Here is a 14,006-nt window from a genome sequence, read left to right as displayed (position 1 = left end):
CGTGAGTGAAACACAAGTAGAACAAGGAGGAACTTACATTCTTTTGAAGACAATCAAAAGTCGTCAACACTGTTGTAACCTTTTCGGAAAACTGGAAAAAAGCTCCTCCAAACAAAAAAATAATGTAGAGAAGAATGACAGAAGAGACGTCTGTTCGGCGTGGTATGTACGGATGCTAACTCCTCCTCCTCTGTATTATATTAGGCCTGCTGCGTTCGTATTAGGCATGGCCTATTACGATTTGAAATCGCTACCGCCTCGAGGATAAGGTGGTTAGCCTTATGTCTGTAGATGCGTGTGTTCACGGGGCCGGTTTGCCTGTTATGGGGGAAGAAAGTTTCCGAGTAAAAAAAAAAATCCCCTACCTCCGATTGAGACCGGCTAACTCACCTTTAGTCAAAAGAGACCGGATAAAGGTTCCTCACATCTTGGACGAGAATCGAACCCAGGTCTTTCTGACCCATCGGCTTCGTCTATACCGACTGAACGACGGAGGCTCACGGATGCTAACTAGCTGTCCTTTATTTATTATTTTTTTTATTTATTATTATTTTTTTTTTGTAGATGTGAGGAAGAGTCGACAAGTTTATGGATGTTTCTTCAGTTCAAGAGTTACCAGGAAGACACGCACAGAAACATAATTAGGCCGAAACAGATCGCTTGTGTGCAAAGAGCGAAGTGAGTCACAAAGCTAAGTAGATTCCAATGGTTTTCACAATACCGTTCCCGTATTTAGATACGGGAATAGTATCGTGTGATGGATTGAAGTGGGATTTATATCTCTGATTAGCAATTTATGGAGAGAGGCCGGGGGGGGGAGGATAGACTGAAAAAAAGTATGAACGTGATCTTTGTGACAGATTAAGAACGTGGTGAGAAGGAATCTTTTTGGCAATGATAGACAAAACAGACGCTTCCGTTATGTTGAAGCTGAGTGGACGAATAGGTCATTTCGAGAAGAATTCATGAGATTGCTGTTTGTAAAAAGTGATCTTTCTTTAATTATTGGTTTCTACTTCGTTGGTGCTCCCATTCCATCTTCGGTTTTTTTTTTAATTTTTTTTTTCCGTGTAAAGCGCAGTGGCCTTCTCACGACAATGTAATTGAGCTTCTTAGAAACCAGTAAGGTGGTCAATCCTATCCGCATTTATTGAAACGGGGCGTGTTCTTCTGGTTAATTTGCTTGTTTTGCGGAATGAAAAACCCAAGTTTCTGGTAGGAAAAACATCGCCGCCTCCACGTGAACAGGCTAACACACCTTCGGTTGAAAAGCCGTGATAAAGGATAATCAGTAAAGCCCGAGAAACATAGCTCAGTCGATACCGACGATGCGCTTTCGTTGGAAAGATCCCTGTTCGAATGTCGTCTAGAAGGGAGTCTGATTAGCCGGATGGTCGTCCCCGAAGACTCAGAAAATGGCATGCAGTAGTCAGACAGAAGACTATTCATTTAATAATTTATGTTTAAGTGGCCCGGATGTCAGGGGGTAACTTTTATGGCGTAAAGTGGGCATGCGTCCCCAGGACACGGGAAAGCGGAGACAAAAATAAATAAATAAAATAGAGCGTTTCTGAGATTCAGAAAACTTTTTGATGCAAAACGAATCGAAAGTCTTCTGATTTTTCTATGGCACCGAACGTGCCCTTAAAATTAAAGGGTCTGCTGCGCGTTTCATCCGAAATTAGAATTTCCCAACTCGATGTTCTCGCAGTAGAAGTTGGACATCTTTGGATTTACAGATAATTAAGGAGACGCTTTAACTCCATTGCGTCACGCTCGGTCCTGGTGATTGCTTAAATTTATGCTTGGTGCTCTTCCACGCAGCTGTGGCGGCTACTAGAATAGCCTTTCTACGTGCACGTGAAACGGCGTACAGGACAATGTGAAAATGGCCCGACTGCTAATTATAGTCGAGCGGTAAGTAATTATTTAATGAGAAATTCTTTGCTCCCGCTTATTCGCTAACGCGAGTTTCTTTTTGTATTTTTCAGAGGACACGGGGGAGTCGATGATTGTGCGAGGCTGCGCGCTGGACAGCGGAACACTCACCATCGATACGGAAATCGTCCGCATGAGTCACTGTGGCGGATTTTATTTCGATGAACGCTACGTCAGCGGGTGTCTGCAGAGTTGCTTCGAGGACGCCTGCAATTCGGCCGTCGCCCTGATCCAGAAAGTGCCTTGGGGACTCGTCCTCATCGGGAGTTTCTTTTTGGTGGAGACTTCGTGGTGGAGTCGCTACTAATCACCGACTTCAAGGCGAATCATTCGTGTTCGGTTAGCCGAGCGGAACCAAACGACTCATGACCTCTTCTGACTTTTCGTCCTCTGAGGTAGCTCAGAAGCCAGTTTCGACTTTGAGGAACTTCACAGCGATAAGTGGTTGCTTCGACGTCGCAGTTCATATCGATGTTGATATTTTAGATGTTTATAGACGGACCAACTTCAACAGTACAAACAGCCGCCTTACACTGCTTCCACCGGCAATCGGATGGAAACAGGAACCAGGAATATGAAGCACTTATTATTTTGGGTGGACTGCGCATAATGCCTTTAAAATATTTTTCAAGAGAGATGCGCAAGTTCATGAACGTTGTTTACTTTTTTGTTGTTCTTGTTCTTTCACAAAATGCAGGAAGATGTTCTTTTTTAAACATAAAAGAACGATTAGCATAATGGGAGAAGCATCTCGAACTCAAAGATACTCCGGAGTACTGCTGAGATCACGAGCGTTACTAAAACATTCGAAGTAAAGCGAGGGCGTTCGTAGGCCACGTTCTGCTTAATACGAATTTGCTGTTCACTAAGAATGTCCAGTGCTACACGAACGTGCACTCAGCATAGAGGAGCAAATTCTACGATTGCATTATTATGAAAGTGAGAAATAGACTTTTAGGATCTTAGATGCACACCGAAAGCGCATTAGAAGATGTAGGAGCATCTTGTTTTATTATAGAAATATCTTTAGTTATTATAGCTGAGATTAGCTTCTAGCAACCAAGAGAACTTGATCACTTGTCGAATAAAGTGTCTTATTACGTAAGAGTAATCGATAGCTCAGAGCAGGAATACTTTGCACCCACCCGATGAGGTGTAGTGTTGGTTACAGGACCATACGGACAGACAGACGGGCTGCGTGTATCAGTCAGCAAACATGAACTGCATGCATGAATTAGCCATAACAATAAAATTATTCAACTGAAATATTTAAAATGTCGCTTTCATTGGGGTTCCACCAACTGCTATCTTTATTATTATTATTGTTTTGTGGTAATTAGAGCGTTTGTTGTGCTACTAACGTGTTGCGGTTGCTTGCCAACTTCTTTTAACTATGGGTAAAAAGCTAAGCCTGCTTTTGATGCTAACTAAACATGGAACTTTTTCGTTCCAAAATGTTAAAAAAATGAAAAAAAATAAATAAATAAAGAATGGGAAGGTCTTACATCGGCAATGAATATCATTCGCCGGCCAAAATCTTTCGCACATTTCCATGTTGCGGTGAGATTCAAATCCGCAGCTTATTGGTAGATAAGTGATCACGAGACACACCCATGTGTAGGCTGGAAAAATTTTTAAATATTGTATTACAAATTACTTCTTCGCTCATCACTTTCCTTGCACAGTTGGCATCTTAGAGAGCGTAAAGCGAGTAATATCATGCAGATCACCCCATTGATCACGTCACGTGTCGCTGCTTGAATTTCATTTTTAGCATTCAGTGCAACAATCTTATTTTAGCAGGTTCGAGACCAACGCTGTGTCTTTCAACGTCAATACGTTTCCCTCCTCTCAATTATCCCATTCAGCCACACATTCTGCAGCTCCTGTTATGTTTATGTTGTTCTATTAGTACTTCGAGAAATAAATGAGTACAGAAATTTTACATTAAACTAAAGCGCTACTCCTTTAAATTTTTCATGCAGATTGCGTAAAGAAGATTGGACTTTGCACTTGGAAGAAACTCGGTGTAATATTGTGTGTGCTGTCGGAGGAAGAGACAGGGCATCCTGGGATAATAATGAGTAGGACGATATTATAAACTGGTGAAAACAGCACACCGATCTACTGCAAAATGAGAAGAAGCCTGACGTTTAAAGAAGAAGATGTATCCACACTATTGGGAACCCATTTGATCTCTATTTTGAGGAGGTGAACAAGCCTTAAGAGATAGTCGAGGACAATGTCAAGTCCTTCAATCTGTCCCCGTGATGGACAAGGACACAGACTGAAGGAATGACTGACAGACACACACACACACACACCATTATCATCCGATAGAAGGCCTATCATAGTATCAACCCCTTCGTTTGGTTGGTCTTCTAGCGGTCTCCTTTCTCAAGGGATGTATTGAAGAACGTCGATGAATCTTACTCTTGTTTGGACTATGACTACTCTGGATATTCTCTTACAGGCACCATGTTTAGTTTGTTCATTATTTGTTTATTTTTCATCCCGTTCAGTAACATGTATCCTGCAGTTCCTCTCATAACAAGCGCACGTGTGTGTGTGTGTGTGTGTGTGTGTGTGTGTGTGTGTGTGTGTGTGTGTGGTTTTTGAGCTTGCCAGTAAATAGCGCCGATAATTTTCGAAGGATTAAAAAGGGGGGAAAGATAAGGCAAAGAGGTCACATATCCCCCATAGAGTACTTCCTCTCCTAGTTACCTCCATGTTGGATATTTCACTAAAGGAGGTGGTTCAATAATAATTATTATTATATTTATTTATTTGCAACTTAAAGTGCAGTAACCCTGAGGCTAACTGATCTTTGCGATTACATAAATACGGAACTGAGACACGGACCGGAATATTATCAATTATTTCTTTTTCTTTCTCCTTGGAGGTGTTACGCAATATTACTACTATTACGAATAATAATCATAATAACCTGCATCGCACTTTATCTCACAAATGTTTTGACGTGTTCAACGTGGTAACGAATGGATCATTCCGATATTATTCTCTTCATACAACACGTTTGTAACCGCTGTTTTTGTGAGAAATATTTTATCGTGCTGAAAGGCATAATTAGGATTAGCCATAAATTTGCCGCAACTCTACATTACAATTGCCCTGAGTATCAATTTAGAACAACACATCTGTCTTGATTTCGGACAGTACAACTAGTAAAGCTAATCTTCAAGAAGAAGCAACTTTACTTTTTTCACTTCCACCTTTAAACTTCATCGTCCGGCAACAAATTCAGAACAAAAGTGCTCTCCAGATCTCCACCACACCCAAACTCGGCGATCGGATTAGATGATCGTGTAGCGCGACCGCAGCTGTAAAGTACTAATTTCCATTACACCAAGGTCCGGCTTTTGTGTGCTTAACAAAGGCTTGTAGACTGCTTCTCATCATCATCATCAACTAATGGTGTGTACCCTCAAGGAGTGTACAGGATACCATGATAGTGCCGCGTGAAAGTGTACATTATTTTCGACAATTTTCTTCCAAAATGGCCTGTTATCTGTCAAGATTCTAATATTGCCAGATCTACTATCTCGATCGCCTAAGGACAATGACACAGACTTCTAACTACATCAATCCACCTAGACGTTGGTCTGTCTCCCTGCGGGTCTTTTTTTCCTGGCATGGAACACTGTTTTGTGGGCTTTCATCCTTTTTAAGTGTCTGTACTATATTAGATTAGTTCTACTCGCAAATTTCGGAATTCTAACAATGTTAAGTTCTTTCCTTATATAATTTTTAATACGATACCGCCATCTGTTCCTTCCCCTAAGTTTTCTCAGAACTCTCGTACCTATGGTCTCTATTCTTTGAACAGGTATTTTATTTCTAACCTAGTCCATAAGTTAAAACTGGTTTGAACACTTCTGTGTGGCTAGTTCGGTGTTTTGGTTAATTTTTCTCTTATTATTCAAATGGCTTCTCATCTGTTATATCTAAAGACCAGACAGGCTGCATCACTTGTGTAAAGAAAAAGTGGTCTTCATTCTGTAAGAGCCTTGAAAACATTACCATATTAAATTTGACCTGTTGTTTGTACATTTGACCTGAAGCCAAAATGGTAGTAATCAACCTCCTCAAGAAGCGCTCGCTCCAGGAAGCATTTTTCTGCCTCTTTTGAACTCTGTACTATCACCTAGAGGGTTCCATTTCTTCAGCTCATTTCCAACTATGGACTTGGTTAATTGCTGCAATTAAAGTTTCCCCCGAATGCCATCTAACTCTCATTCCTCTTCTGAAATGCTCTTTCGGCACACTATCTCGAAATGACTTCCGAGTGAACCATCGATCTCTTCTGGTTGGCCACTAAATTTGCGCAGATGCAAATTCCTGTAATCAGGCGGGAAGATCTTGTAGGACAGCACAGATGTTTCGATGCTCTGTTTTAGTGGTATTGTTTTAGCGTTGAGTAATTAACCACGGATTAATGCTTCGGTGGCATGAAGATGGATCGCACGCGCTCTAACAGAGTTGAATTTTTCTCTTAACTTAACACAGTTAGATAAAAGAAGAGACAAAGCTTTAGAAAAATAACTCGGCTGATTTAGCAGCTCTGATCAATAACAGCTAACCGAAAGGATTCGTCCTTTTTTCGTTCTCTTTTCGGGTGTCTTCACCGCGAAAGGAGCAACTCGGAGCTTGTTTTTTTTCCGATACCAAAACGACTGCACACACAGACTGTGATATTAGAAAACATTCTTCATTGGCGCAATATTTTAACCGCAATGGATGAATATCTTCAAGCACTTGGATATAGAGGCAGCTGGAAGTGTTAGAAACAATTTAAATAGCACGCAATATGATAGACGAAATATTAAATATAAAAACAAATCTTTCAAATAACCACTTTCTATATCCTTGAAATAGATTTGGAATAGTTTTGTTTTTTACTAAAATTTTGTGGATAAAGGAATGCTTGGCAATAATCCTTTAAATAATCTCTGAAATCCGAAAGAATAGCAACATGATTTGGTTGCACTGAACCGGATGGTCTGCATATAAAGTGTAATCAACTACGCCTGACGTAACCATCGAAGAAATTGAACAAAGTGAACGCAACACAATCCATTTCATCTTCTTATTTTTATTACGAATCCCACCCACGAAAGGTTGTAAGCTTATCGTACTTTGGGTAGTATCAAAAGGGGGAGCTGCTAATAGTGAGATAATGCAGAAATTCTGCTGTAGAAAATAATTTCCATGTCTGGTCTCCATGGAGACCAAACACGAAAACAGTACGCCCTGTCGGTCCACAGCAATGCAAGCTGCTGGAGCCAAAGAAAAGCTTTAACATTGCTAAAAAGGATCCACTGAATTTAGAGATAAAATTTCTCACGTAGGAGAGAAAATTAATAAAACATTACTTTTTATGGAGATATTTTTCTTAGAAGTGAAACGATATCTTTCACTCAGAGGACATGTTCTGACGTTGCTGTCAGGCTCGGTATTTTTTTTTTATCGAACTTCCCAAATTAGTTTTGGTCTTAAAAAAACGATATTCCTGAAAACGTTAGATTTCTAAACGCAGAGAGCTTGAAGATCCATCTGGAGTCTGTTAATGAGGCGGCCTCTAAATGGAAAAATCAAGTGGGTATCGTTTACAATAACGAGCCTTATTCTGTGATGAACGTCTTTAAATTTTGTGAAAGCGTTTGACCCTCAGTTTCCGAAGGAAGATTTTATGTCAAAGAGCTAAACGCTATTCACCCTGAGAATGGCCGCTTGTCACAGGAACGGGGTTGTTTTTATGGTCGTCCCATCGCTTAATAGCTCCATTCGTATAATAATTCGAAAAGGTCTATAAAAAAACAATTGCAGACCCACACAAACCGAATTTCCGTTTCGTAGGTGAATGGATTGCGCGAAAGAATGCGCGCGCGTTCTTAACAGGTTCAGAAAGCACACATTCTTTTCATGTGAACAAAGTATAGCATCGCCAGGGCTCAAAGATGCACCTCGTCCATCGACTCTCTCAGTTAAGACTATTACGACCTCGTGGTCTGAATTATTATGGATAAATTGCGGGGGGGGAACAAGAAAAAAAAACGAGGATCCTAATAAAAATGACCGCATGTACTGTACAGTCAAGGATTTGGGAAGTGCTGAAACTGAAACAGGATCATTTCGAAGTTATTTTTTTCAAGAAACGGGGTATTAGTCTTGAACATGCCATTGATATTGGCCTCACCATCTTGTCGTATATTTAATTCTCTTTTAAATGTAAGCAATCGTTCTAATTGTCTTTGAGTTTCAGCTGCTCAGAACTACCTACAATATGAAATATTGGCATAAATACATCATTTATTGCTACCATCACTGTCTGTGTCTCCATTCCATGTTTACCAAATACAAAATGAATTATGGAAATCAAATGTCTACGAGTTGCTAATGTAATTGAATTAATTATTATTATTATTATTTTAGTATGTGAGGATTCGGCAGTGCACTTAAATGCTGAACTCCTGAATTTTGTGGAAGTGGTCTCCAAAATTAATTAAACCAGAATGATAAAAATGTTTTACTGTGCAACCACAGATACGAGGCCCCTCGACACTTCTGCGCATGGCAGAAGAAGGCAAATTCATTCTGATAATGGAGTAATCGATGATGAGTGTTTATTATTATTAAACGTCGGAAAAATAGCTTTTATGAAAATTCTAGTTTTTAAAGTGTAATTATTTTGCTTGTGTAACAGTTGGAAAATTTTACGTATAAAGCACGTGATTTCGCGTGTCAATGACGAATTCGTGCATCGCGCCTTATTCCTTTCTTCCCCTTGAACAAGAATTGACTCTTCTTGGCAATCTGGCAGCGACAGCTCTCGCTTCTGTGGTCGCACAACAATACTTTTACTTGTTTGCTTATGCATTTATTATTGTGTCCACGTGCATTATTTCTCGACCAAATGGATATTATTACTGTAGACAACCCCCACGCTGCCAAGCATGAAATAAAGAGAGGAATCGTGAAGTGTGTAACCAATGAACAAAAATAAAAATATTACATTTTAGTGATCTACTTGGGTGTGATTTTTAACTGAGAAAATTTACAAAATTACCCGCTTTTCAGTTCCTTTGGCTGGCCGAAAAGAAAGGAGGTCATTAAAGAAGGTCGGTGAGAAACAAAACCGATGGAACACCGCTACGGATGATAATAAAATTCCGCAGAAAGCAATCCAGCGTCAAGTGCTGAGGCGCGCACACACACACTGTCTCCCGTGATAGGCTTCCAAATCACTTGACGTTCGTTATCGTTCCGAACATTACTTGCTCGTCCACTGATCTCCTAACGCTTTATAAATCCCTCTCTCCGCTCGACTTTAAAATACTGTTCTCACACTTGGAGTGGCGGACCCAAAACCTCCCTACGAATTCTCGGTGATATACAGAACAAAAAAATCCGATTGCTCAGAGATTCCTGCCAGCAACTCCTTCACAGATGATTTGCTTCTGAATTATCCCCATTTGTTATTAGTAAATAGATAATTTTATGTGCGCTGCTCGCCGCTGTCATCCCTCCTCTTTCCTCTAATCACACAGCAGTACGAGCTGGTCAACATCCGTACACACAGTTCGACTCATACGGAACCAACTTCTTCCCTCAATTCGTGTACTTTGGTTCTTTGGAATAAGCTTCTGCATGCTGTGTTTTCAACGAGTACGATCCACAAGTTTTCAAAAAGCGCACGCGTGTGAGTGTGAGTGAGTGTGTGGGAGGGGGGGGATTAATGTAAATATTAAGGTAATAAAGACATTTTCCAATATTTTTGCTGATTCTTCCAGTTATTTCCATGTCGCTCACTTATAAAAATATTTCGTTGGAATGAGAATATCAACAAGATTTTGGGTTTAAAATAAGAAGAAGTATTTGCATGCTTACACTTGCTGAGCAATCGAAATTCGTGAATTGCGTTTCTCAAGAGAAAGATATTTGCTTCAGAAATTCTTAAATGCCTCTCCAACAACGTAGGTAATTTCAGGTAAAGGAGAAAAGGTAGTTTGTTATAGACCTTACAAAAGCAGTGTGTGTGCGGGGAGGGGGGATATATTCAATGGACTTATTAGAAGTAGTTAACAGAGTACGAAAGCTGCGTTACATGGTTGGTTTCATAATCGATAAGAAAAAACTTATGATTACAGGACAAAAGGGGTTTAGGATATTAAATCAATTTTAAAATTTTCAATTTAAAGAAATGTTTAAAATTTTTAAACATTTTTAATTTTAAAATATTAACCCTTCAACGTACCAATTAAAAATCAGAAAGCGGTCGTTTTTATGCCGATTGTTTGGGCGAGGGCGATTTGCTGGATCAAATTCATCATTATTTGAAAAATAATGATGAATTTGTGCAAACGAAATAGCCGATACACGCCGTTGGCAACTTTCTTGGCTGAAAGGAAATAGGCACAAGATTGTCTAGCGTCTATATTCGGTTGTATTTATATGGGAAACCAAAATTCAAAATCCATTTTCGTGCAATAAACAAAAGACGTGTCACAGACGTCTTTGTATGTTAAGGGGTTAAGCTTTCGAAAAATATTTCATAAATAAATGAACGTATTTTACTCGGCAAGGAGAGATAATATGGCGATCATCGTCTGCAACTATTTTGAAATAAACTGGTTATCGTTTGGTAAGAAGTTATGAAAACTGTTCTTCTGCGTAGCAGCGCCACACTGCGACTGACGAAAGGAATCTTTTGTGAACAAATTGATTAAAAACGTAGAGTGAAAATTTGTTCCAAATGGGCCAGATATTCGCGGTTGATCACTTGAATAATGTGCGAAAAAGTCGCCGAAAAAAAAATCAAATGACAATTCAGTGAACAATAATTGCTCGAAATGTTATTTCCAGTTGATCTTAACCAAGACATGTGTAGTAAGTTGTCTTTCCTCCTCCCAGAAATTCGCTGAGCGTAATAAACGTTCCTATCGCTGGTCTCATTCTTTCTTCGTTCGTGAAATCGAAGCGAAAATTTTTCCTGTTTCTTCTAACAGAAAATTCCGTCTTGGAAAACGCGCGCGCATTCTGTAAGCGTTTCGTAGCGACGAATGTTGCACAACTTGATGAGAAACAGTTCTCGTGACTGCTTCTTTAAACGGGTTAGAAACAGCAAAAGTAAGAAAATAGTCGTCTTTCCTTTGAAGTACTCCATCTTGTTTCCACGAAAGAAGTCTTTTAGGAAACTTCTTTCACATTTTTCTATGCAGTAAAGACTACATTAGAAGGTTTTTTTTTTTTCCATTTCTAATAAAAACAAAAATAATTTCTTGTTTTTATTAGATTAATGCCATTAGTCCCCTATTCTGGAGAGAAAGAATAGACATCACTATGACTTTATTAGTGTGCATTGGGGGGGGGGGGCGTCAACATCATTTTTCGCTGCTTTTTTATTATGTAAATTCAATGCAAGGCCTTAATGTTATCCTGTGGGTGGAATAAGGTTTTTATTTATATATATTTTTTTTAATTTGAAGATCGATGTTTTTGCATTCGTTTATGTTCCCAACACAACTGCTGCCTGTAGGGAACATCGGAGAATTTCGCTTCGGAGAACCCCACATCGACGTGGTTCACCGAGAGAGGCGCGAGAAAGCGAGCTAATTCCAAGTGTGTGGTCGAATGGTGAATGCGCTAATATCAATCTTAGGAACCGGCGTTTATTTGCTGCGAAAAGTTTATTAGCAGTTTTTCAGGTCGATTCAGCAGCGAAGTCTTCCGAAATGCAATTCCCAAAATCACCATTCAAGTGCGCAGTTTTTCGGAGCAACCGATGCTTTATATTAATGGACGCACCGCTTTCGAGTGTTTCGACTTGGGTTTTAAGTATTTGAGCGGAGAGAAGAATTTTATTATAATTGCGAATTAGCCCGTTTATTATTATTATTAAAGTGAAAAGACTATCACCGTCATTCGGGAAAATAATGATTCTGTAAAATTCAAATATCCTCGAAGCAGATCTCTTCTAGCAAACAGTAGAACGGCTCGATGCAAGTAAAATATTGTCGGAAATGGCCGGAGGAAACAGCGAGACAATGCCCGTAGCTAACTACGCAGAAGACGATTGCTGGACGAGATTAGCAATATTCACCACGTGAAATACGCAGCACAAGAAGACATCGAAATTGACGACAATAACCTTGTTTCCGCTGCAAGCGTCCAGCATGTTAACTCCGCTCCAATAAATCGCGCCGTAACCTGCCACAAATAGTTCTTCCGACTAGTAACGAATCCCACGCGAGAGCAATTGTTCTTCGAGTGCCAGGTAAACGAAGCCACTTCTTTTTATTGGTGGGGATGGCAACCGCGCGTTGGACCAAACCCCTCGTAATCCCATTATGACGAACTAATTTCTTTCCGCACGATGATGAGTTTATGATCTTCGACGTAAAGTAATTACCCGGCAGACTCCAATGGCACGATCACTTCGACTCCACTCTAATCACGACCAATAAAATGGATAGCCCGAGGACACGCGCCAGTTGGCAAAGTAGTTTTTGTAGTTGCATTTTGCTTAATCTGCGTTAGAATAAAAGCAGCAGATTTAGATGCGTCCTCTGACAATTCCTTTTTGACGTGAATATGTCTTTAAATTCAGAACAGTACTACGGGGGGGGGGGTACGGGACGAAAAGTTGAGTGTAATGAAATCATTCGATGAGGTTTGGCGTAATAATTTCTGAAGTATTAAAGGGAGCCAAACTAACTTATATCATTCGATAGCTGAGTGAATAAAGATTCGTCAGTGACCTTCAGATAGCGCGCCGCGCCCAGCGGGTGATAGTGGAGGTTCCGTCAGTTTGTGTACGATCCGCCTCGCCTCGGAAACTTCCACTCAGTATAACTTCGCACTCTGTCGTGGTACGACGCTCGTTTTAGTGTCAATCAACGCTCTCGTCGAGATCTATCGATTTAGCGCATACTACTTAAATTTTCTTCACCAACAAAATGTGGATTGAAGTTGAAAAATTTTAGAAATTTTACGATGTCTGCCTATACTCGCTGGAAAGCCAGCCAGAAATATGCCGAACGCATACGACGGGAAAGAGCAGCTCGTCAGCTTTCCAATAATATCCCAATGTCTGGGCCGGAACAAATAAGGAAGTATCGGGAGCGAAAGAAATTGGAAGCGGCGCAGCGCGCGGCTGACGGCGCCAGGACTTCGGCGGCGGCGCACGAACCCATTGATGTGAATGACGTAAGCGACTATGCCACCGCTTCGAAAGATGGATTGAACAAAATGGATGTGGATTTAAATCGGTGACAATGGAAGAGCACTGGAGGTTGGCGAGCCCGCTTGTGCCATAACGATTCACAAATCGCAAGGAGGCACTTTCGATCGAGTCATCTTTCAGTACGACAAGTCTCAACAAAATCAACTGGTGTACGTTGCACTGAGCAGAGTAACTTCTATCGACGTGCTGTATTTGACTAACGAGAGAGACGATTATAAATTTTATCACAGTTACGGAAATTCGGCACCCACCTGTCAGGGAGATACGAGAGAATGAAGAAACACCACTTGCCGACGCTGGTTAAGCGAGTTGACAGTTTCTGTAGTCGACGATCGTCGACTGCTGCGATCACAGAGGACGTCCAGATATTAAACGTAGATGATCATGACAACGGCGAAAACTCATGGCGGGGAAACTTACTTGTCTCGGCGATCAACTCACAGAGTTTAGTGATATCGACGAAGATGTCTTCGTCGATATAATATGCCGAAGATATCGAAACTGAGTCCATTATGAACAGATCTGACTACTTGGTCATCAATGAAACCTGGATGGATGATGCCACTCCTGTGAATGTATCTGGTTTCGAACTTAAAGCATGTAAGAACACAGCCATAGAAAGGCGACGCAATCAACCGTCAACTTCGTCGTCATCGTCCGAACGCACCGCCGGTGGAGTCGCCATATACAGGAACCGCAACAGCTTCACCAATTGTCAACGTATCGTTACCATTGATGTCAGTCGTAAGCTTAGAGTCGAAGAACCATCAGTCGGAGATATATGCATGGACGACGTAACCATCAA

The 14,006-nt window shown here is 40.6% G+C and overlaps 1 protein-coding gene across 1 annotated transcript in view; it reads left to right on the top strand.

Annotated features, from left to right (window-relative positions):
• LOC150106191 (uncharacterized) overlaps nucleotides 1–8,381 on the top strand; it is a 108,251-nt gene extending 99,870 nt beyond the window's left edge. The window contains exon 4 of the mRNA XM_090393029.1: nucleotides 1,992–8,381. Coding sequence (XP_090249155.1) covers nucleotides 1,992–2,245 — 254 coding nt within the window. The 3' untranslated portion in view covers nucleotides 2,246–8,381. The remainder of the gene's footprint in view (nucleotides 1–1,991) is intronic.
• The last annotated feature ends 5,625 nt before the right edge of the window (nucleotides 8,382–14,006 follow it).

The sequence above is a fragment of the Typopeltis vanoorti genome, chromosome 5 (assembly GCF_054136105.1).
Source record: "Typopeltis vanoorti isolate ZY-2024b chromosome 5, IOZ_Tvanoo_1.0, whole genome shotgun sequence".
In the NCBI taxonomy this organism is placed as follows: Eukaryota; Metazoa; Arthropoda; class Arachnida; order Uropygi; family Thelyphonidae; genus Typopeltis; species Typopeltis vanoorti.
Note: the sequence above shows the minus strand (reverse complement) of the source record. Positions and strands in the feature narration are given on the sequence as shown.